Source organism: Balearica regulorum, chromosome 3, assembly GCF_011004875.1.
Source record: "Balearica regulorum gibbericeps isolate bBalReg1 chromosome 3, bBalReg1.pri, whole genome shotgun sequence".
Taxonomy (NCBI): domain Eukaryota; kingdom Metazoa; phylum Chordata; class Aves; order Gruiformes; family Gruidae; genus Balearica; species Balearica regulorum.
In genome coordinates this window covers 70,332,501-70,354,633 of record NC_046186.1, presented here as the reverse complement: position 1 = coordinate 70,354,633, position 22,133 = coordinate 70,332,501, and the positions used below count along the sequence as shown (strand labels likewise).

Here is a 22,133-nt window from a genome sequence, read left to right as displayed (position 1 = left end):
CAGGGTCATTTGGAGGAGGAAAATCCCTCCTTTAAACAAGCAGGTTAGTGCACTCATTCAGGATTTGAAATACCATTCCTGTGGGGCTGCGGTGGGGTAGATGTCTTTCAAGCTGTTCTGCTGAAGCTATTGCACTTTGGTAAAAATAACAGAATACTCATTACACAAAATAGAAACAAGAGACTTTGAATTTAATGGCAAATTATCGTGTAATGAATACTTAAGTATATATAAAGTGCAATATTTTATACAACATTGAGGGGACAGCCTGAAAACCAGAACATATGATTAGTGCATTTTCCTAAACTGAGGGGAAGAAGGTTTTGAAAACAGAGACAGAGATGGGCAGCAACCCTAGATCTTTCACCAGCTGGTTAAATACCTTCACTCTTCAACACAAAGTGATTGTGCCCCTGCCTGTCTCCAAGGTCTTTGATTCCTTGAATTTTATTATAACTGTCTGGCATAAAACATGCTATATGAACAGAAACATATTTTTCCTGGTTTTAATTTGGATGCAGAAAAGTGCATGCCAGTATCTTTTCCATTTTTGATTCTGGTTCAGTCTGATCAGAGTGTCTTCAATACTGCGGTTCAACAGTCAGTCATTGAAAAATCAATTTTTTGCACAGCTCTGTTCACAAGTTCACTCCTACATGCTGAGGCAGGCTCTGGTAGAAGTCAGAGATGGATGTGGTCCCCTTATGCTGTGTGGCAATGCAACAGACAACGATACTGCCTTTCTTTAATTTCTTTTATGAAACTGAAGATAAAATTATTTTCTGACGCCTTGTTTTTCTGACAGCTGGAAGATTTAAGCTTGACGGCAGTGAAAACTAGACAGCGCTGTGTTTGTTTATGAACAGAGGAGCATGATGATTTTGCTATATTGTACAAAGCAATAATAATGAAAAATAACTGCAATATTATCATGATCCGTTCATAAAGAACAATACAGCTATGTTAATCTCAAAATCACTTAGACAGAGGCTAGTCAGTAATGCTATATTCTATCTCCCTTTTAATGGCACAAAAAAAAGTGCCTTTCCTTTTTTTTCAGACTAGTAACAGATAAAAAAAATGCTCTATCAAAGTTAGGAAAAGAGTTCATTTTTTGTTACAATAAATGAATAACATACAGAATAATTATTCTGAAAAAAACTAGAGCTAGAGCCATGACTTTTATGAAGGAGTGATGCCTTACACTAGGTATTTTCATAGGCTCAGGTAAACATGCATTATATCCTTCATGCCCCTGGCTGTATTAGAAAGAAAGGGGATGCATCAGCCATCGGAACCATGTGTTATAGTCTCTTATCTCTGACCTCTGAGAATTTATCTATTGTAAGAATAGCTAGACAGACTAAAACATTTGGACTGTTGTAATATACGAGTACGTGCAAAGCGTAGAAGTGCAGAGCAAACTTCGACCAAATTAGTGGCACTAAATGAATTCTGGAGCGGAGGCTTGCATGGACCTGCAAGGCCAGCAGAAGTGATGTGCAGTTCATCCATAGGAAGAGTGAAATGGTAAAAATTGCAAACTTGGTGTTTCCATATGTCTGCATTGGTTGTCTGCATGAAACTTTGGAGGGCAATGGTGGTCAGGAGCCTGTGGAATCATTTACTTAAATTGATCAGAATCTGGTCTTAACTGAGTCAGCAGAACATGGTAAGTTTTGTTCCAAAGAAGAAACAGATTAAAAAAATGTGAAGTTTTGTTTTGGTTTTTTTTTTTTGTTTTTTTTTTTTTCATTAGTGTCCATCCTAGTTCTTTAATGAAATAAGATTCACTGACTTCAGTAACAAAAAGTAGGATGTAAAACTCTTTACTGAATACAAGTTAGAATTTTAGTGGAAAATAGCTACATCCTTCTCTGAGGAAATTAATTGTCTTGTGCTTAAAACTAAATGATGGAGATTATGTTGAATAGACTGACACAGGAAAGCAGCCTGTTGGGGAAAAGCCAACAATTACCATAAGGCTATAATCAGCCTACTTGGCAGTGTCCACTGAAACTATAAACTCCTTTCAAAAAGTCCAGGTACCTGTGGTGCTATGTTTCCTGTGTGCCAGAGTTACATTTGCCGTAGGTGAAAAGATGGTGCAAGAGACATGTATAATCCAAATTGTTTTTAAAAGAAGCAACCAACCAAACATAGACTCTACCCTGGACTCAGCTGGTTTAGAGTGAAAAAAATACGTGTTTGCAAGGAGAATTTATAAACTTGAGCTCTGATTCTGCAAGCTTTACCTTATGTAAGAAAAAAATTCAAACAAATATCTTGTTTTGTTTTGTTTTTAAATAGTGCAAGAACGTGCAAGGTTAGCATCCTGGATGCTAACCCTGCAATATTTCAAAGCTGCAAATGGGGGAAGGGATGTCTAGTCACAAACCTCCCAGCTCTTTGTGCAGCTTACGTTCTGGTCCCATCATTTTGACCTGTAACCATAAAAGCCGCAGTGATAACCGGCCTTTTTTTTTCTTCTCATAGGTCACAAAAGGTAAAATAAAAATGACATAAATGATAAAAACAGATGCTTTGTCTCTTCCAATGGCTAGAAAACATTACATTTCTTCCTTTCTGATTTTCCTTGGTGGTATTTTTCCCCTTGATTCAGTTTTCTATGTTGTAGTGTGGTGTACTTCAGGTTTTTGCCCTTTTTTCCATCCCTTTGTTTGAAGAGCACACAACTGAGAAACAGCCTGTAACAGACGGTTGGGCACTTGTGTGTGCCGTGAATGTGCTTTCAACTGAAAACCTTAGTGTCTGCTCAGGATCCAGTAACAGTAAATGAGACTTCTGGCTCCCATTTGTACCGTTCTGCATACCATAAATCCTGTGGGCCAACAGGGAGCTCAAGGTGAAAATTGTCTGGTGAGATTTTTGCTACCCAGGATGGGTGCAGAAGCTCTTTCATGGGTCCTTCCACTGGGGTTTTATAGAGAATGCAGCTGACTGGAACGAAGTATGTGTTCTGCACAAATTTGACAGTTAAAGATAATTTACTTCTGAATTGGATTTTCTACAAAGTAGTGTTTGTGGAAAAGTTTAAGATTAATGAAATTTCATAATTTGTTTTGATGGTTTTAAAAATAATTATAATTACATTTTAAAATAAAATAATCAGTTGTCTTGGTGTTGTTCATTGTTAGTAACTGTTATTCTAACTAGTCTTTCGTAAGTAATTCTAGTTAATGTAATCAAACAATGGATTTAAATGAAATATTGTGCTTAACTTTAAAAAGCTCTTCAGAAAGATTACATTCTGTCACAGTAGATGTTTTTCCCGATAAGCTTTCTGATTACAAGAAAAGAGCTTTTCTAATAAGAAAACAGTTCATCAAGACATCCAGCAGCTATAACTCTTAACTTCATGATAGATGGAGTTTATTAGAACCTCGTCTCTCAGAGCGCTGCAAACAGCTACCAGCCCCACCTTTCACTCAGAGTCACGTTTGTACCAAGAACTGTGGAGCAAAGCTTGAAGAGCATTGCCTTGCAGCATAAAAATCCTAAAGCACAGCAAAACCTGCATTTGGTTTTTGGGTTATTTTGAAGCACCCTCGCTTCCCTAAACCAGCCTTGAGATTTCTAGAAGAGTGGCACTGACACGGCTGTGGAGAGTGGACAGAGGAATAAAGAGATGTGGTCAAACTCCCCTGTGCCTACACACAAGCATCTTCCTGTTCGCTGCCATATATCTGATGCCTGCGCTGCAGCAGCAATCCAGGGGTGACTGAAGGAATCGCTGACCATTCTCCTGTCTTTGTTCCATAGTGCTGCTCTTGCAATGCTATGTGGACTTTTCTGTGTGAAGCTTTTAGCCCTGTGAGATACTGAAGAGTTTAGAGGGAAACACACTCAAAACCCGCTATGGATGAAGAGGGTCCTACCCTTCTTCCTTGTGAAAACCTGGACTAAGGTCCATGAATGCTTTTGTTCAAAGGCTTGTGGTAAGGCCGGCCCATCATTGTTAAGAATTCTGAACCTCCCCATGAAAAATAAGAAACTTCTCTGTTTATCTGAGTTTGTATGTTTTTGCCATATTTTGAAGGTGGGGGAGAGCAGGCTGCATTTCTTACTGCTTTTCAATAGCAGTGCTTTCTTAATACTGTGCTGGATTCAGCGTAATTGGTCAAAGTCATTACAGATTCAACTATAAACCATAAAAGAAAAAGGAGATTTGTGGAAATTAAGGTTTAAGATATCTGCAGCATCTCAGGCTATTAAGGTCTAGTCAGTTAAGACATTTATCTCTGTCCTGATAGTCTTACTTACGTTGTGCTACTCCTCAGCTTGAGTAAAAGCAGAATTGAACCCAAGTGATCTAGTGCTTAAGAGTATTATCATCTCTTTGTTAATGGGATGTCTTGGCCAAGATTTTGGAGTTTATGTAAGATCATTATATAAGGTTATTAAATTGCATCCCACATGCCACTGTGAAGGTAGATCATCCTTACTGAAATATGAATGCTACGCTAAAGTAAGTCATAAAGGGATGCGCTCAGTAAAGCAAGTACCTAAAAAGGTTTTAGCAGATCTGCAGTGTTCCACTCCATTCCCTTTCCTGCATATTTAATGGTTTAAAATGAAATAGATCTAAAATCTGGTAACCTTTTCTGTTCATAAGGGACAGTCAAACTAGCAGTCTCTTTTTAAAGCCATGAGTTATATTCTCCTGCTGTATTTTCCATAAAAGTTGAATTCAGTACACATTTGACAGACAAGCTTTCACATTTGTCCAAACTCTGTATTTTTGTTTTGGACCCTATGAAGAATTTGAACACAAAGCCTTGTAAAATCAAAAATCCATGTGTCAATACATCTTTTATCATAGATTGCTATTTGCAATGTGATCTTTGATGTAACTTTTCTACCTATTCCTTTGTGTTTTAGAAAGTGTTCAGAAGTGGATTGGTAGTGGAAAAACTAACCTGTTGGAAACCCTCTGACAAAAAGGGACACAGAAATATATCCAGAAAAGTTTTGCAAACACTTAAGATCTGAGTTTAGTGTTTCTCAGGTCAAACACAGAATCGCAGAATGGTTGAGGTTGGAAGAGACAGAACTCTGCAGGTCATCTTGTCCACCCCACTGCTTAAGCAGAGCCACCTACAGCAGGCCACCTAGGACCATGTCCAGATGACTTTTTGAAAACTCCACAGCTTTTCTGGGCAACCCGTGTCAATGCTCAGTCACCCTACCAGTAAGAAAGTGTTTCCTGATGCTCAGAAGAAACCTCCTGTGTTCCAGTTTGTGCCCATTGCCACTTGTCCTGTCACTGGGCACCACTGAAAAAAGTCTGGCTCTGTCATCTTTGCATCCTTCCTTCAGGTATTTATACACATTAATAAGATCCCTCTGAGCCTTCTTTTTTCCAGGTGGAACAGTCTCAGCTCTCTCAGCCTTTCCTCAGAGAAGAGGTGCTCCCGGCCCCTCATCATCCTTGTGGAGCTTTACTCAACTCTCTCCAGTATGTCCGTGTCTCTTGCAATGAAGAGCCTAGAACTGGAGACAGTACTCCAGGTGTGGCCACCAGTGCCACAACCAACACATTTACTAGAATCATATTTTAAAAAAGACTGTGATTGAAGAAGATTTTTGGAGGCTGCTTAAAAAAACTATAATATTTTTACACTTCAGGATGTCTTCAGGGTGAAGGAGGGAAGTGCTCTCAAGGTCAATGCAGGCTAAAAGGTATGTGAAAGGAGACTGGCCCTTTTAATGGACAGCCTTGCTGAACTTGCTTTCCTCCTCCACACAGTTCTTGTGTGACTGATTTAAACTATCTAGCTACTGATATTGCAGCTCAGCAGGCATCCAAAGGCAGATGGAAACTACCAGTGTGCACTGTACTTGAACTTCTGAAATAAAGGACAGTATCTCCCTCAAAATTAGACCAGCACTGAGCAAAAGTTGTAACTGCAAGAGAGGGAGGAATTAGCGATTTAAAGCAATCTGACTCTCCTAAATCCTCTTTTTTTGTCAGATGTATTTTGTTCTTCTGAAAATATGCAAGAAAAGATGCTTTCTGCTGGATTCTACTTTAAAGAGATTATATTACTTTTATATAATGATAGCCACACCGGAAGCTATTACAAGTTTTGGAAACTTTTAGTCCCTTCTAGGATAAATTTTTGAGATTTTTTTGTTCTCAGATGTGGCATGTAATTTCTGTATAGGTAAGAAATCCATGGCTTGCCAAAGTTCGCTTGCCAATGATTCCTAATGGAGTTACTCTAGCTTTGTTTCATTACTGTCGAGCTAGTTTCTGCTTTAGGCAAGATTCAACTCAAGAGTGTATTTCTCTTGTCAGGTCACCCAACAGATCACTAGTCTGGCTGTCAGCTTCATTCCTTCCTTCAGAATAATGTTACCATTCATATTGCATCTTGTACAATGGCTACATCTAATTACGAGACAACCCGCAGTGTCCTTACTTCTGGCTACAGCTATTTTGCAAGCAATTCCTTCATATATTTGAGACAATTAAAAGTGGCAGTTGTCTAGTGTTCAAAGAAATAGAAAGTGCATTCTTTGAAAGGGTAAATGGATGAGTAAAAGCCCTCCAATCCACTACCAAGCAAGCCTAATGGTCTCAATTAATTCTGATAAATGGGCCTAGTCTCAGTTTCTGTAGTGAATTGTTTTTTTTTTTTTTTATTATTCTTGGTTTGCAAAGGTGAACGTAGCAGCAGTGGTAAAGAATTGAGCATGATTAGGGTCACTCCTTTGCTTCCATAGATGTAGTTGCAGTTTCCAAATAGGAAGAGATGCCTGGGAACATTCATACTAAATTCACATTTTTTCTTTTCATAAGGTATTGTAAAGAGGGCTTTACAATAAGGTATTTACTTAAAGAGGGCTATATGTATTTGTAAAGTATGATTCCTACCATGATCTTTACGAACACTGTATTTTATGAAATTAGCACAGACCAAACTAGTTTATGTTTGACATTACAGTCAAATAAGATGGGGGATCTTCCACTTAACATTTGTCCAACTAACAAACAGGATCGAGAAGCGCCATACCAGTCCGTGTATATTACAGGCAGGCTTCTGTTCTGATTGGTGTTAACTGCTGTTTTCCAGATTTTCTGTTAGACGAGGTCCTGAGCTGGGAAGCTCTTTCAACATGGATGTCAACAGGAACTGAAGATTCCCATTGCTCCACAACAGGTGCTCAGCATCTGCCGATATCAGGCCCTCAGTCAGCTACTTCAGAAGAGCCAGAGCTGCCATCTAGACAAATATATGTGCTATGGAATTATTAACGGTGACTAGACAAGATCCGCATCTCCTTTGCCTTTCTGCCTCACATAATGAATGTCTGACCCACTTTTCTAGTCAGAGGATCTCCATCTTATAAGTGTTATCTACTAGGGATGCAGACTCATTTCCATGATACATTCTCTCATTTTTTCTCTTAAAAGCACTAGACATTTATTCTTGTTATAATTGGCATTTTAAACCGATTTGGAATGATACATGTTTAAAATATAAACCTTTGTAAGATGGAAATTTTGCTGCTAACAGATTTAAGTAGCCTAATTTTTTCCCCCTTTCGGCTTAGAACTACAGGCTGCATTTATCCTTGCAGATAAAACGGACTGGGAGAGTTGTCTGGCCCTGAGGCTGCCTGGCACCACGTAGCCTCAGTTCATAAAGCCCATACCCAAAACAGGGTTTCTGCACCTGCAACAGGTCATTGCCTGAGACTGTGCATTTTGACACTGGCTAAAACTCTGCCAGGGAGTTAACACTTGCTAACAATTTAACTGTACAGCTGATTGCTTGAGCCCGTATTAGACCCTGGCCCTGCTTAGTTTACTAGTATAGACACAGCTAGTATGTCTAACTTGGATAAGATTTTTTTGTTGGTTTTGCATGTTAAATATTTAAGTTTTTATTATAATCTATGATGAATAAAGTTCAGAGGATTTGCAAGGCCACCTTGGCACCTTTAAAATGGCATCATCTATCAACATGCCTTTCTTCAGCTTGTATTTTGATCTCAGACCCATTTTGACCTTTCACGTACTTCTCCATTTCTGTGGTTTTCCACAGACTTTTGAGTTAATGCATCTTTGTGTAAATATGTAATTGTCAAATTTGCAATAAGGAAACAAAAAAGCAGCTCAGCCCCTATCGGGGCAAATTTCAAAGGCTCCAAACTCCTGAAAATCACAGCGTAAGCTGGATTCAGACATCCTCAGCACTCTTGTTTTTTTCTTTTTTTCCACAGCAACAGTCAAGCTGTGCGCTGGTGACAGAAAATCTGTCATGACATTACGAATCTTCCTTCGACCACTGTTCCGCAGACATCAAGCTGAATAGCATTTTGGCACAGGCAGGTGGGAAACGGGCATGAGTGGCGAGGGAGAGCCAAGATGCTGATGCTCTGAAGCAATCCATCTCTTAAACAGCCTCTGAGGAGACATCAGAGGCTTTTCCCCAGTGGAGGTGATTCTGCCATTGCTTCCTCTCCCTCTAGTCTCCTCAAGAGCAGCTGTCCCTGAATACACTCTGTGTGCTGCACCAGGGCAGAATCAAGATCATTTTCTAAAGTTAACTAGATTTAGCCTGCTATCTCCTTCTAAGGAGCTACTGTCAGCATCTTATGTGCGGCTGAATTAGAATGAGCCTTGTGTAATCCCAAATCCCCTCTGAGAATGTATTTATTCTTCAATTTAGGAGGATTGCAGTTCTGATTTTTTTTTTTTTATTCCAATTTTCTTTACAGAATCACTTGCTTGAAATAGGACTATTTTCTGCCGTTAGACTGATGAGGGTTTCTTATCTTAATAGTATTATACACATAGGAATCTATACATTTGGTTTGTGAAGCTTCAGAAACATTTATTAAAAATTTGCTAATATAGTATGTTTATGTTCCACCCATTCTTTAACCTGCTTGTGTTATCACAGATGGGTAAAAATGTCAGTAAATACACGAGCCTCCATCTGTTCCTCAAATTGAAATGAACTTTCAGAGTTTAAAATATTAAAAGATAAAATCCTGATACTAGAAGAGCTTGGCCTGGAGACCCAGGGCTGGTTTGGTGTTGGTGAAGTTTCTACCACTGACTTGTAATGAAAGTTAACAGACCGGCTGCACAAGAAGCTATTGCTCCACTCTTACACATTAGACTTCTATTTTATTGTGGGGAGAAACAAATTTACCTCATACCTTTGAAAATAGAAACATTTATCAGTTTACACGGAGCTGGACTCAATTTATAGTGTTAGAGGTTTTTTCAAACCAGAGCTCTTTGTTGAACACTAATTTTAAATGATTTATATATGCTGGACATCTGCGTAGTGTCTTGTGTGTCTTTGTGCTACCACCATAACTTCATGGTAGGCCAGCAGCACCTTAGCGACTACCCCTTTGCAGACACTTGCCAAAATAAATGCAGTGTGCATCTCATGGCTTTCTTCTAGAGAAATGTGTGATTTTGATTTACTTTGCACGTCCCACGAAGCAATGACCTGCACCAAAGCCACTTCTGTGTGGCAAATGGCCCGTTGCTGCTGTGGGAGCCGGTGGGTGACGGTTCCCAGCCCTGCTCCAAGGCTGTGCAAAGACCTTGTGCTTCCACAAGGCTTTGAAGGTAGATGACAGTGGGCTGAGAAGAAGAAAGGAGGAACATAAAGGTGGCGGATGAGCTTGGAAATAGGGATTTCTGGGCTGCTTTTTGATGAGAGGAGATGAGATGTACTTGATTATTTTGGCTTTGCAGTGACCAAGGCAGGCTCTCATGAGATTTTAATAGGTTAATTTTAAGTTTCCTTTAGTTGATTTTACAATAAATTCTGCTTTTAGTAAATTTTATTTCTATAGTCTTTTTTATTTGCTGTTAACATTTTGATTTCCTGCATTTGCACGTTACTCTGTAGAAGCAGATGCAGGAAAAATTATGGAGAAGTAGTTTGCTGCAGTTAGTATACCTGACACCTCATCTATCCCACCTTTGCACCTTGTGGCATCGTTTATGTAGAAGAAATGTGCTCCCCTCTTTGAACGGTCGCGTTTCACACCTCCTTCACAGGGAGGTGCAGCAAGTGGACAAAGCTGCCTTTATTTGCCACCTCTGGGATAAGCCCTCTATTGAATCACACCTCAAGTATATTTGTGTTCTGGCTCAAGGAGGGAGCAGACTTCCAGGAATTATTAGGTCAACAGCAACAATCTGGCCCAGTGTCACAGAAGGGCACAAGCCCAGAGGTTGGTGAGAGGCTGTGACGCCCCGGGACAGTTGCGTAAAGAAGCTTGCACAGAGCCACCTGTCCCCAGCCTGCCCTCAGGACCTAAACTTCCATAAAATTCCAGCAATATCACTTGCCCTGTCGGAATTATAAAGCAGAGTGAGCCTATGAAATATCGTACCTATTAGGAAGACCTGCTTGTCCCCTCTGATTTTTTAACTTTAGAGATCATCCCTTTCTTTTGGTTTAAATGGAAAAGAAATGCTTTGCTTGGGTATTATTTAATAAGTACTGTTAACATAACTTACAAAAGTATGAAAAAAAGTACTTGACAAGCTATTTATTTTTAGAGTGTCTTCTGCTTGTTTTTCCAAATGCTGAGAATCTAAATTTCTTATTTTAAGTAGCTCAGGGAACCTTGAGAGGCCCATTTCTGAGGACTAAGTATTTAAATCCTTACCCCACACTCACCCCATGGTGCATTCCAGTGACAACAAGAATGCCAGCCGGGCAGCTTTCTCTCATGGCCTCAGCACTGAGGATACGTGGCCTTAAAGACAAGGTGATTTAAGACTGATTTTCTAGAATATCACATTCGGTAGCATGTGTGACAGGTCATATAATGGATTTTATCCAGCTTTAAATTCTACCTGTCAGAAGAACTGGTGCTCCTTCCCTAAGAAAGCACCAGTGCTGCCCATTGCAGGTGATGACCTGAGGCAAGGCAGATGATCCTGCCCCACAGATGCATAAAGCACGAGTTCCCATGCTAAGCTAAGCCTACTATCGCTCAGAATAAATTATTCACTGGGAAAGAGAGGGAATGTTTTCATCTTTGACCTCTGCAACAGCAAATGTTAAAAACATAAGCAAGTCCTGTGATGTTTTAAAGTATAAAAAGGCTCAGAATGGAACACTTTTTCCCATTAAATATTTTTTAAAAATATCACCTTCTATTTCGGTAAAATAGAGTACAGTAGCCTGAACTTCTGTGTTCTGCACTAGAGTACAATAATTCCTAATGTGCTTTTCCATATTTGCTTTTCTCAGGTGTGATGTTTTGAAAAGGTAAAATGCAGAGAGTTGAGTACGTCTATTTCAGATGTGTTGTCTTATGTGTTCAGGGAGGAAAATAATTAAAAAAATTAGGTTTGTAAAGAAAATAACATTGAAAGTAAAAAATATTTTTCAAAATGAATGTTTTTGTTTCAAAGATAAAGATTTTCTTTTCTGGCTGAAAGCTTTAAAAAAATCCTGGAGCCTGGGTGACTCTTTTTGTACCAGCCCACCTCTGATCTACTAGTACAAAAGTTCTGCTGCAGGCAGGCATGGGAAGCAGAATATGGATTTTGTTTTCCACATATTTCAGAACATGTGGCTATAATTTATTCCATTAAATGTTTTTTTCTTTCCATCCTTTCTTTGCTTCCCTCTCCACCAAACTTTCTACCATATTTAAATAAGATAAAGCAGCCATGACTATGACCACCAGGGATTATCTTGTGTAGAGTCATGCAAAGCTTAGACACAATTTTTTGCTGGCAAAATAACACTGAATATACCAGAAAAAAATCATTCATCTCAAGTACTAGAGAGGTGAGAAGTGCAAAAAAACCTGTTTGGGTTTGTTTTTTTTTCATTTAGAGTACCATGCATACTACTTTTTTGTTAGGAGGAGGAAAATGTTGAACCCCATAGAGAAAAAATATTAATATAATCTAAAATTGTCCTTAGAACTGTATCTGCCATCTCATATTCATGGCACAAGGGACACAAATGCCTTCTTCTAGGCTCAGGTCAACTCCTAAACCCATGCAAGGAAAATGTTCCCTTTAAAAAAGAAAAATATTTGTGTAACGGGGTCATCAGGAAGAAGTTTCAGACGTAACTCACAGCAGTCATAGGCAAGTTATAAGAACTGGAAGAGAGAGGTTTCTTGCCAAGAGCAACTCTTGTTTACTGCCAAGCTGGCAAATACCCTATCTTCCTTGGCATCTCTTGGGTGTGGGAAACCAGTCATGGAAGGGTCGCAAGAAATCAAATGGCAGGCATAGCTTTTGTACAGGGCACAGCTCAGGGCTGCTGGACACGTGAGTCCCTTTCCCCCCTCCACAAGTCTTCAGCAGTTGTTTTAATAGTTCTCTTTAAGGTAAAGGTCTTCCAGCTCGCATGCTTGACTCGAGCTACAGAACCAAGTGAAGGTGTGTGTTCATCTTCACTTGTCCACAGGAAGCCTTTTCATGTCCCCCAGACTCCCGTACTGCTAAGGTCTCTTGCAGGGCAGATGTTAGACACCTACTGTGCCTACTGTCTGTGGTAAAGGAGAGGGATTATCAGCCATCAGTGTCCCACAGCTTTAAAATTCACTGAGCACCTTATTAAAGGAAGAGAGGATAAAAAGATATGACTCCTGCTCTGGGTGGGAGACAAAAGAGGATGCAAAATAAAATTGGCAGAATAGCCAACTTCCCTGTGCTAGCGTCTTGAGATTTTTTTTTTTTTTTTTAAGAATGTAATTTACAAGTGTTTGCAAGAGATTGACTGGCTCCATGTCTGCTCAGGAAGCTGGAGTAATGGATTGCTCAATAAGGTCGGGGAGGTGAAATAGCAGGCTTATACCCTTACCTCACCAGGTTGAACTCAAAACTGTAAAGCCATAGCACTAAATACTAAATGCGCAGCTCTCTGGAGAAAGTGTAATTCAGGAAATTATAGACTGTCATGTTAGGAATCTTACTGCAAATTTTGCAACTCTCAGGCTACCCAAGTCATTGAAATTACACCTAGTAAGGAAGCCTTTTCTTCTGTCCTCTGTGGGATTGGTGCTTTGTGGAGGCTTAAGCAGAGATTCAGTCCAGCACCTTCAGTACCTGACTGGTACTTATCTGGTAGATACTTTAGTGAGGTGGTCTTCCTGAAGTAAGCACCTAAGGTCTATATCTGGTCAGTGGAGAGAGGAAGGTCCTACAGAAGGTGTCCAGAGTGGACAAGCTTTTCCTGTTGGGGAAGCACTTTATTTTTTCCAAGAAAGAAGACTGCTTCCGTCACTACTGATGCTCAGGCAGCCTTTCAGGGCTTAAACTAGTTGGGCAACATCCTGACCATATCTATTACAATTAAATGGCCTACTTAAGGAGTTTGTTTATCTCCATCTTTTCCAATCTGAGCAAAACTTGGTAATCAGCCCTGCTTTGTCACTGTAAACTCAGCAATTTACTGTCCTGACAATTATCAGTGCCAATAGATGTACCAGGTCTGGCTGGGATGGAGTTAAGTTTCTCTGTAGCAGCCCCTATGGTCCTGTGTTTTGGATTTGTGACCAAAACAGTGTTGATGATAACAAATCAATGTTTTAGCTACTGCTGAACAGTGCTTGCACACCATCAAGAACTTCTCTGTTTCTCATACTGCCCTGCCAGTGAGCAGGATGGAGGTGCAGGAGAAGTTGGGAGGGGACACAGCCAGGACAGCTGATCCCAGCTGACCAAAGGGATATTCCATATGACATTGTGTTCAGCAATAAAAGCTGGGGAAGAAGGAGGAAGTGGGAAGATTCAGAGTTGTAGCGTCTGTCTTTTCAAGTCACCGTTACGCGTGATGGAGCCCTGCTTTCCTGGAGATGGCTGAACACCTGCCTGCCCATCGGAAGCAGTGAATGAATTCCTTGTTTTGCTTTGCTTGTGCACACAGCTTTGCTTTACCTATTAAACTGTCTTTATCTCAACCCACGAGTTTTCTCACTTTCACGCTTTCAATTTTCTTTCCCCATCCTGCTGGGCAGGAGTGAGCGAGTGGCTGCGTGGGGCTGAGGTGCCTGTTGGGGTTAACCCACAACAATGGAGAAGTACTCTAAATATTTGTTACCTTTAAAAAGGAATTATTAGAGAAAAAAAAAGTTTGCTATAAGATGCACTGAATAATTTTTGGATCTAACTTTTTGCTGTTAACAAGTCTCTATTAGGCAAGGTATTATTTCCCTAAACAAAGGTGTGAATATTTGCCTATGCTGTTATGCAAACAGAAGACTTAATGCCTATTCTGATTTTAACACAGGGTGGAACAGAAGAAAACAAACATCACATGATTCACAAAAGATATTTTTAGAATTCTAATTATTTGTTTGGATATATGAACTATTGAACTAACTCTTGAAAGAGATACAAGTAAAAGCTTCTTACTAAAAGCTGTGCACACGCCCGCCCCCCCCTTTCCCTGGATGGTGAGGAAGTTGAGGCACTAAGAGGTTAGTGATGTAAGAGCTGTCCTCAGTCACACAGGCTGGTGGAAAAACAGAAGAAAAATGAACCCAGCAACATTTCCAGGCAGGTACCTCTTGAGAATTTCACATTACTCAAATACAAAGACAGCTGGAACTAGGGAAAGTATGCAATTGCATTAGGTCCAGAGAACCTGTTACAATTATTGATTAGGCTTTCCTATTACAGAGAACTACCCTGGAGCATTACCTACCTAGAATCCCCTATATAAGGAGTGACTAGTAAAGTTCGTTACGTAGGGTTTTTTTAATTGTCTTTGTAGGGTTTTTTTGTTTACACAACTGAGGCAAGAACAGTTGTCTGTACTCCACCTGGACAGTTCAAATTTACCAAACAAATTTGGCACCAGAACCAATTACTTAATTTTAACTGAGATTCTGAAACATTTCATATTGCCTTTTTCCCATCTCTCCTCTGCTGGAGTTTCCACTATGGAATCACAGAAGATAGAGCTGGAAAAGACTTATTACATCATCTGTGCTACCTTTTTGATTTTAGAAAACACAAGTGATGTCACTATCCCCTTTGACCCATTCTTTGACATAATCCTGAAAACAAGCTTAAATTGACAGGATTTCTACATGCTCAGTCTAATCTACTTAAAAAAAACACCCCAACAACCAAACCCAACAAAAAATCCAAACAAACCCAACACCTGAAAGACAGGATATTAACAGCCAAAACAATTACTAAAGCAGCTGAAGGGACATTCCACATTTTAATGCAATAATTGCTCTAATTTAGACTTAATATGCATAAGCTGTTCAAATATATAATGGTAATGCGTTCTAAGGAGTGGAGGCACTCCAAGGGTCACAAAGCTCGTGAAAGCTTCAAAATAGAGTATAGATGTCAAACACGACTTCTTAAGCTATAGCACGCTTAAAAAATAAAATCAGTTGTCTGTAAGTTTTAGAAATTAGACTGATACTTTTATGGCCATTCATGTTCCAATATGCAAGGCAAAGGCCAACCCTAGCTGTACATGAACAATGATGGGCTTTATTTCCATTCAGTAAAGAGAAGTTGTAGTCATGGTGGATAATTCTAGGAAAACATCATCTCAGGGATTGTTGAAAAGCAAGCAGAGTGCTAGGAATTAATAATAAAAAATCAAGAGCAAACACAAAACACAGTGCACCCATGTCTTGACTACTGCAACAGATCTAGTCACACAACTCATACAGGAGATGGTAGAATAGGAAATGTACACAGAGAGACACAAGGTAGGTGGACAGGTAGAAGAGAGATAAGGATAAACCACAGTCTGGGTCAGTTTCTGTATCACATAGATTAAAATAGAGAAGACTATGGAAGAAAAGACAGCTGAAAGGGGATATGAGAGCACTCTATAAAAACTTGATCATCCTGGGAAAAAACTATTCACTGTTCTTCACAATCATAAGAACAAGGAGGCATCAAATGAAATTAACATCTAGTAGGTTAAAACAAATAAAAGGGAGTCATAGTTCACAGAGTGCACAGGTCCGTTGTAGAATTTATTGCTATGGGAAGCTCTGGATGCCAAAAGTTTAGATCAGTTCAGGAAGTCACTTCAGAAAATGGTTTGACAAATTAATGAAAGAAAGTTCCACCAAGGGCTATAAAACACACAGAAAGCCAGGAAGTCCCTAAGTTGCAGATAGCCAGAAGTTGTGAGGAGTTTTGCTGTGGATAGGTTGAGGAGGTACTTGTCCTCTTCTTTTATCCCTTCCTTGTGGCATCCGCTACAGGTCACTTCGTGAAACAGGACACTGAGCTAAATGAACCTTTGGTCTGCAACAGTATAGCTAGTCTTACATTGTGCCCTTGTCACAAAGCAGAGATAACAGTGGCAAAACATGCTTCCTTTTCTTCCCATTTAACACACTTCCACCTCTTTGCTGTATGGCTTGAACACATTGCAAAGTATCTTTGTAAAAGCATGAGCTCTGGCTCATCCTTGCTCCAAATGTCCTCTGCCTCCAGGTGAAACTGGAAGTAACAGCCAAGGCAGGTCCACCCTGGTACTGCCTCCAGGATGCGACGTCCTGGAAAAAGCTGTTGCATTTGATGCCTGGTGCATACATTCGGGTATGTATTTTTAAATATATTGGGGGCAAATATCCTCAGATTTTAGATTGGGGCTGGATGGCTGATTCAAGTGGAAATAACAGATACACAGAGGACTGGTCACTCGAAAAAGACTGAACTATGTATGTAACAGGATGCACAGGCTCCGAACAGTACCGCATGTCAACTACTTTACGTGTCAACACTAACCATGCTCATGAAAATAAGAAATAAAGACCTGATGCATCTCAAGATACCGAGAATTTAAAGCTGTTTCTGAAAGTGGCTTTATTTTGACTTTCCAAGTAAACTCTGTTTAGGAAGAGATAATCAGCCACAATTTTTGAGCCTTTTTTCCACTAAAATTACACCACATCAATTAAAAGATAAAGTGGAATTTAAGGCTTGTGTTTTCAGATTTACAGAATATAGATTATTCAACAAGTAAGTAGTAAAACATGTCACCATATGTTCACATTTATGACCTTTTTCCCTCCTGAATGCAGTATTGAAAGTACAAGGAGAAAAAAAATGTTTTGAATGCAAAATATAAAATGTTCAGTATCGAGTCTCTCATTCACACATACTAGTTTTACAACTGAAATTTCCTATTTTAATTATAGTTTGAGTAGGGTAAATATAGCTTGAATTTGCTATTCTCTCCTCTTCCCCCTCACAAGATGTCCAACCAAATCAGGGAATTGGTTAATCAAATTTTTAAGTGAAATGTTAAATTGTGCCTCTTGGCAGCAATCGTCTCCCAGAAGTTTGCACTTTCCATTCTCATCATTTACCTGTGGTGGATATGAAACCAAATATACTACAGGACATACCATGAACAGCTGCAGCAACAGCACCAACAAAAGCAACATGTGTTGTTGGGCCTTTGGTTTCCAGGTGCTTGAGACACAGCTGATGTTCCTTCATTTTGTGACTGCTGCCTCTTTCTCATTTCAGCTACTTCAGTGCCCAAGTGGCTATAAGAACACAGACATAAGAGATGTACAGAATTACTACAGACCGTCATAAAGTACATTCACATTTCTACAATAATCTCCGATTTTATGGATTCTCACAGCTCGTGGCAACAAAAGCACGTGGCCATCAACTGTGCTGGCCAAGAAATGGTTCTATTGTGTTAAAAGCAGTTTTCAGAAGACCACATTTTAGTGACACGCTTACGCTGCCGTGCCTTTGAATCACGGCTATTCTAATCGCTCTGGCTGGACTGAAAGGACTGTTTATTACCCCTCTGAACAGCAAGCTACACAGCTTGGGTAGCACTTGGTAGAGACTGAGTTGTTCCTTACCATATGACTATCACAGCTCTTTCCATTGTACTAAAAATACAGCGGGATGGTTATTCACTTTAAACATGAGCTGGAAACTGATCTTTTTTACTTTTTGACTTCTCTGGTCAATGCTGGACCAATGAAATTGATATGAGTGATGTTATATCTCGGGCACTAATAGCTGTCTGTTAAGAGCCAAGATTATTATAAGTGTCGTAACTGGGAAGTTTGCTACTTGAGAGTTTTTTTCTGTAAATAAAAGGAATAATAAATATGGATTTCCAAAATACTTTTCCAACTTTGAGACTATTTTCTGGTCACAGAAGATTTTCTCTTGCTCATTGCCAGTCTTTCCTAGGTTTTATTACACCAAGCTATTTTTCTTTCCAGTGACTTGCAATAAGCAGCTGGAAGTAATATTCCACGCATTACTTTTAGTTTTCAAAAGAAGTTAAAACATTTATTGCTAAGTTATGTTATTTAGGGAGGTTTGGATGTCAGGATCCTTCTAACAGCTCACGTCTTCTTTGTACAACAACTATAAGTTTCCCAGAGCAATGGCTATTACACGCATATGTAAATTAGAATAAATATAGTAATTTTGCCTTTGGAAAAGTACAAACAGATTGCTGTGGGGAGGAGTCCAGTTTAAAAGAGAAGCGGGTAGAAGATGGCCGGGTGTGAGCAGCATGCGCTGTGCTCCCCACCCCCAGGGCACCCTGCTGCAGCCAGGAGTGCTGGGGACAGGCAGGCTCGGCTTCATTTGCTACCTGGATACATCACGCACAGACAACTGAGAGGTGTGCTACTCCATCTACACGCATTCAAACAGCACCTGTGAGAGCTTGTATTTAAATGGTTACTGAAACTCCTGAAGTTCTTGTTCTGCAGTAGTATCCTTATAGGCAGTTTACACACAACAACATGTCGCAAGGATACTAAGCTTCAGCACTCGAACTCATCCCGCAGAAATCAAGGTTGGTGGTTATTTCAGCTTCTTGCATAGTTAATTTTTCCTTGTACACTGTCACTGAACAGAATCAAGTAATTTCTGAAGTGTTTGGTCAAATTAAACAATGAAGAACCGTTTAACTACCTGTGGTGAGGGCACCTGCTTGTGCTATTGATATTACTTCTTGTGGTTTATAGTTGCTGAACTCTCGAAGATTAAAATGACATGTTAAAAAAACCCCACACCTTTTTTTTAATCAAATGTAAACATACGTTGTTAACGAGGGATACTTTAACATAATTGAAAAAAAAGCCCATATTTTTACAATAGATAGGAAGGAAAGGAAAAGTGTTGCAGCATAATATGTGGCTCAGACAGCAAGTGACAGTATGGAATCACTTTCTCCAAATTACAGTGCTGAACTTGTGCTGACTGCGCATGATGCAGTTAAATTATTTCATAGATAGCTGTGTCATGCTGTGCACGGTACTTGCTTCAGCAAATGCAATGACTAGGGTTAAAGAAATTAAAGCCAGATATTTTCATGGGGAACGTTTGTTTCTTGTAAGATAGAGATTCTAGAAACATTCGTACAAAATCCATTTGTTTCAGAAACCAGTGAAATTACCCATACTTAGGTATTTGTAGGGCTGTAATCTTGGAATGAAAATATCCCATACATTCCACCTGTGTAACTAAAATTATGTATTTCTTACACAATTTTAGCTATGTATAAAAAATGTACTATGGCTAGAATCTGTTGCACTACAAATACAAGGGGACAGGATGAAGGTTATCCATTCAGACATGATGACAGTTGGTGACTTTGCTGTAGTTTCGCAATAACTTCGACACAGAACAAGCTGCCGTGCCACTGAAATAAATGTCTCTCTCCCTTTTCTCCAGCATAGCTTTCAGTCACTCATTCCCTCACCTGCGCTGTCCCCTTCTCTGTGCTGGCAGCAGCATTTGTGCAGGTCCTTGGTGAATTGGATAAAAAAGTAGGCATGATTTAAAATTAATCCAGAGGGAAAAGAAAAAAAAATAAAATTAGTTTAACTTGGTTCAAGTCTCAGTCTCGTTCACCTTGGGAAGATGTGAGCACTTGGGCCAGAGCAAGGGAGGAAACAGAACAGTGTTGCACGAATATCAGGCAGGCGAGGGAAACGTGGGGAGCGCTTCCTTCAGCCCCTGCTCACGCTGGCAGGAACCGATGGTGAAACGATGGGAGTTACTCAGCTGCAGAAAGGTAAAATCTGCGACTGTAATTCCCAACGCACAGCACGTGGCATGCCTGGGGGCCAGAGTCAGAACTGTGGTTTCACAGGAATGGTCCACGTCCTCAGCCCTGCCCAGCAACTTCTACCAGTGAAAATTCTCCAGCATTCACCTTTCCATATGGACTGCCACAGCTAACTGTTTCGGAGGTTTGCAAGTCTGGGCAGTACGTGGCAGCAACAGGAGTTGTGAGGAAACATGGGTTTTCATTGTAGAGCATTTCAGGAGGCATGGTTTCCTCCAAGGATGCTCAGAGCCCACAGGCTAGCCAGTCTTCAGAGTGGGACTGCTTGCTCTGCTATGCTCTGACTCTGCTCGGGAGTATGGGAATGGACATGACCCATCCCTTTCCTGACCGTGCGTTATTTGGAGGAGGAAGAGGGCAGTCCTTGACTGCAGGTATAGTTACATTTATCTATTTAGGCTGTATTTGAAAGAAGAAAAAAACAAACAAAAAAACCCCAGACCCAACCCCCCAAAGTCCTGTGTACTTACATCCAGGGATAGTTTGCATTCTAGTACTAATACAGTATGTTTGGCTACTTGAGGCTGAAGCATTAATTATGATGCTAGGAGAGTGCTGCAAGGGGTTATATTTTGAAATGGGTTGATAACATAGATACAGTGCAGTGGGACTATCCTTAGCTTCCAGTTATAATGGGCAAAGATCTTACAGGCACAGTGTGACAGAGCTGTATTTAATCCATTTCAGATTCTGTCCATTCCACAGCTGATGTTGGTGTTCACTCCAAACCTTGCTGTATCTGACAATGTAAACTGTTATTTAGCTTGGTGTGACTGGAACGCTGATCAAAAAAAGCACAAGGCTGAAAATCCAAGCAATGAGACCATTCTCTCAGTGAACCCGTGAACGATGTTTACTCATCTGGTTTAACCACTGGTAGAAGTCAAAGTTATCAGCCCTTTTCTTTTGCAAGTGTTACATTCTCTTGGGAAGCTTCTAAGCTGAAGTCTGTAAGAAATATGAAAAATCCACCCCGTGATGCAAAACAATAATATGTTTACTGAGGATGAAGTGGGATGGGTGGAAACTTTCGGTTCATGCTTATTTTGGTTGGATTTCATGTTTCATGTTGTATTTGCAAATACCAGATGTCATCTACGCAAAACCGTAATTGATTCCATTAGATTATTTAGGATGCAGAAGCAGGAATATCTTAATTCTTGGCTATATTTAGACACTGACTGTAGACAGAGGGTTTATATTTGGTTCCTTGGTCCAAGGCATGAAAAAGAAATTTAGAAACTTTAATTCAGCAAGTCAGTCTGATGAGATAAATTATTTTTCTGTAATTAAGTGTGAAAGTTAGTACATAACTGTGAAGGAGTAGAATATTATGAACTGATATAGAGCAGACCTTCTTGGGTAGTGGTACAAATTGCACATATTGTCTCCAAGATCTCAGTTTGCCTTTTAGCTTTTTCAACATTTTCATTCTTTCTGAGACCCTCTAGCTTGGCAAAAGTACCACGTGGTGAAGGTGGGCCTTTGTCCAACAGAAATAATATTTTCCCTTGATATTCTATGTGATCTCTCACACCATCACAACACAGGTATAAGGTCCTTCTGCCAGTTTTGCATCTGGTTCTTTGCCTCCGTTTGGTGGCATGGTTTACTAACAGTGTTATGATTTCCATTTGTGCTGATAGGAAATAGGAATAGTATTCTATTTTGCTTGACTGACTCATTCTCTTGGGGGTGGGTAGGTATTATGGCCCTCTGAGCAATCCCATAATCACGAAGGATTTCATTTTGCAGAACATCTGCTGTCCCTACTCTGCAGCTGAGGAAAGGAACCCACGGGTACAGCAACTGTTTATTATACAAGTTATGAGACAGGTAGTTCACATAAGCTGCAGAGGAAGGAAGTGTGTACAACCCTGGGTGCATCTTCAATCTTGCAGTGCTAGAGGGATATGAAAACTGAAAAACCCTTAGAAATTTGGAGTAAGGCTTCCTGTCAGTTGTGGAACCAATGGCACAAGGATCTATTTCTATGTTTAGACAGTGTAATTACCACTTATTCAGCTGGGTACTCAGGGG

At 39.9% G+C, this 22,133-nt stretch overlaps 1 protein-coding gene across 4 annotated transcripts in view; it reads right to left on the bottom strand.

Annotated features, from left to right (window-relative positions):
- RGS17 (regulator of G protein signaling 17) overlaps positions 1-22,133 on the bottom strand; it is a 75,778-nt gene that overhangs the window by 14,383 nt on the left and 39,262 nt on the right. For all 4 annotated transcript variants that reach the window (XM_075748385.1, XM_075748384.1, XM_075748386.1 and 1 more), the window contains exon 2: positions 17,380-17,523. In XM_075748385.1, the coding sequence (XP_075604500.1) occupies positions 17,380-17,498 (119 nt within the window). In that variant the 5' untranslated portion in view covers positions 17,499-17,523. The remainder of the gene's footprint in view (positions 1-17,379; positions 17,524-22,133) is intronic.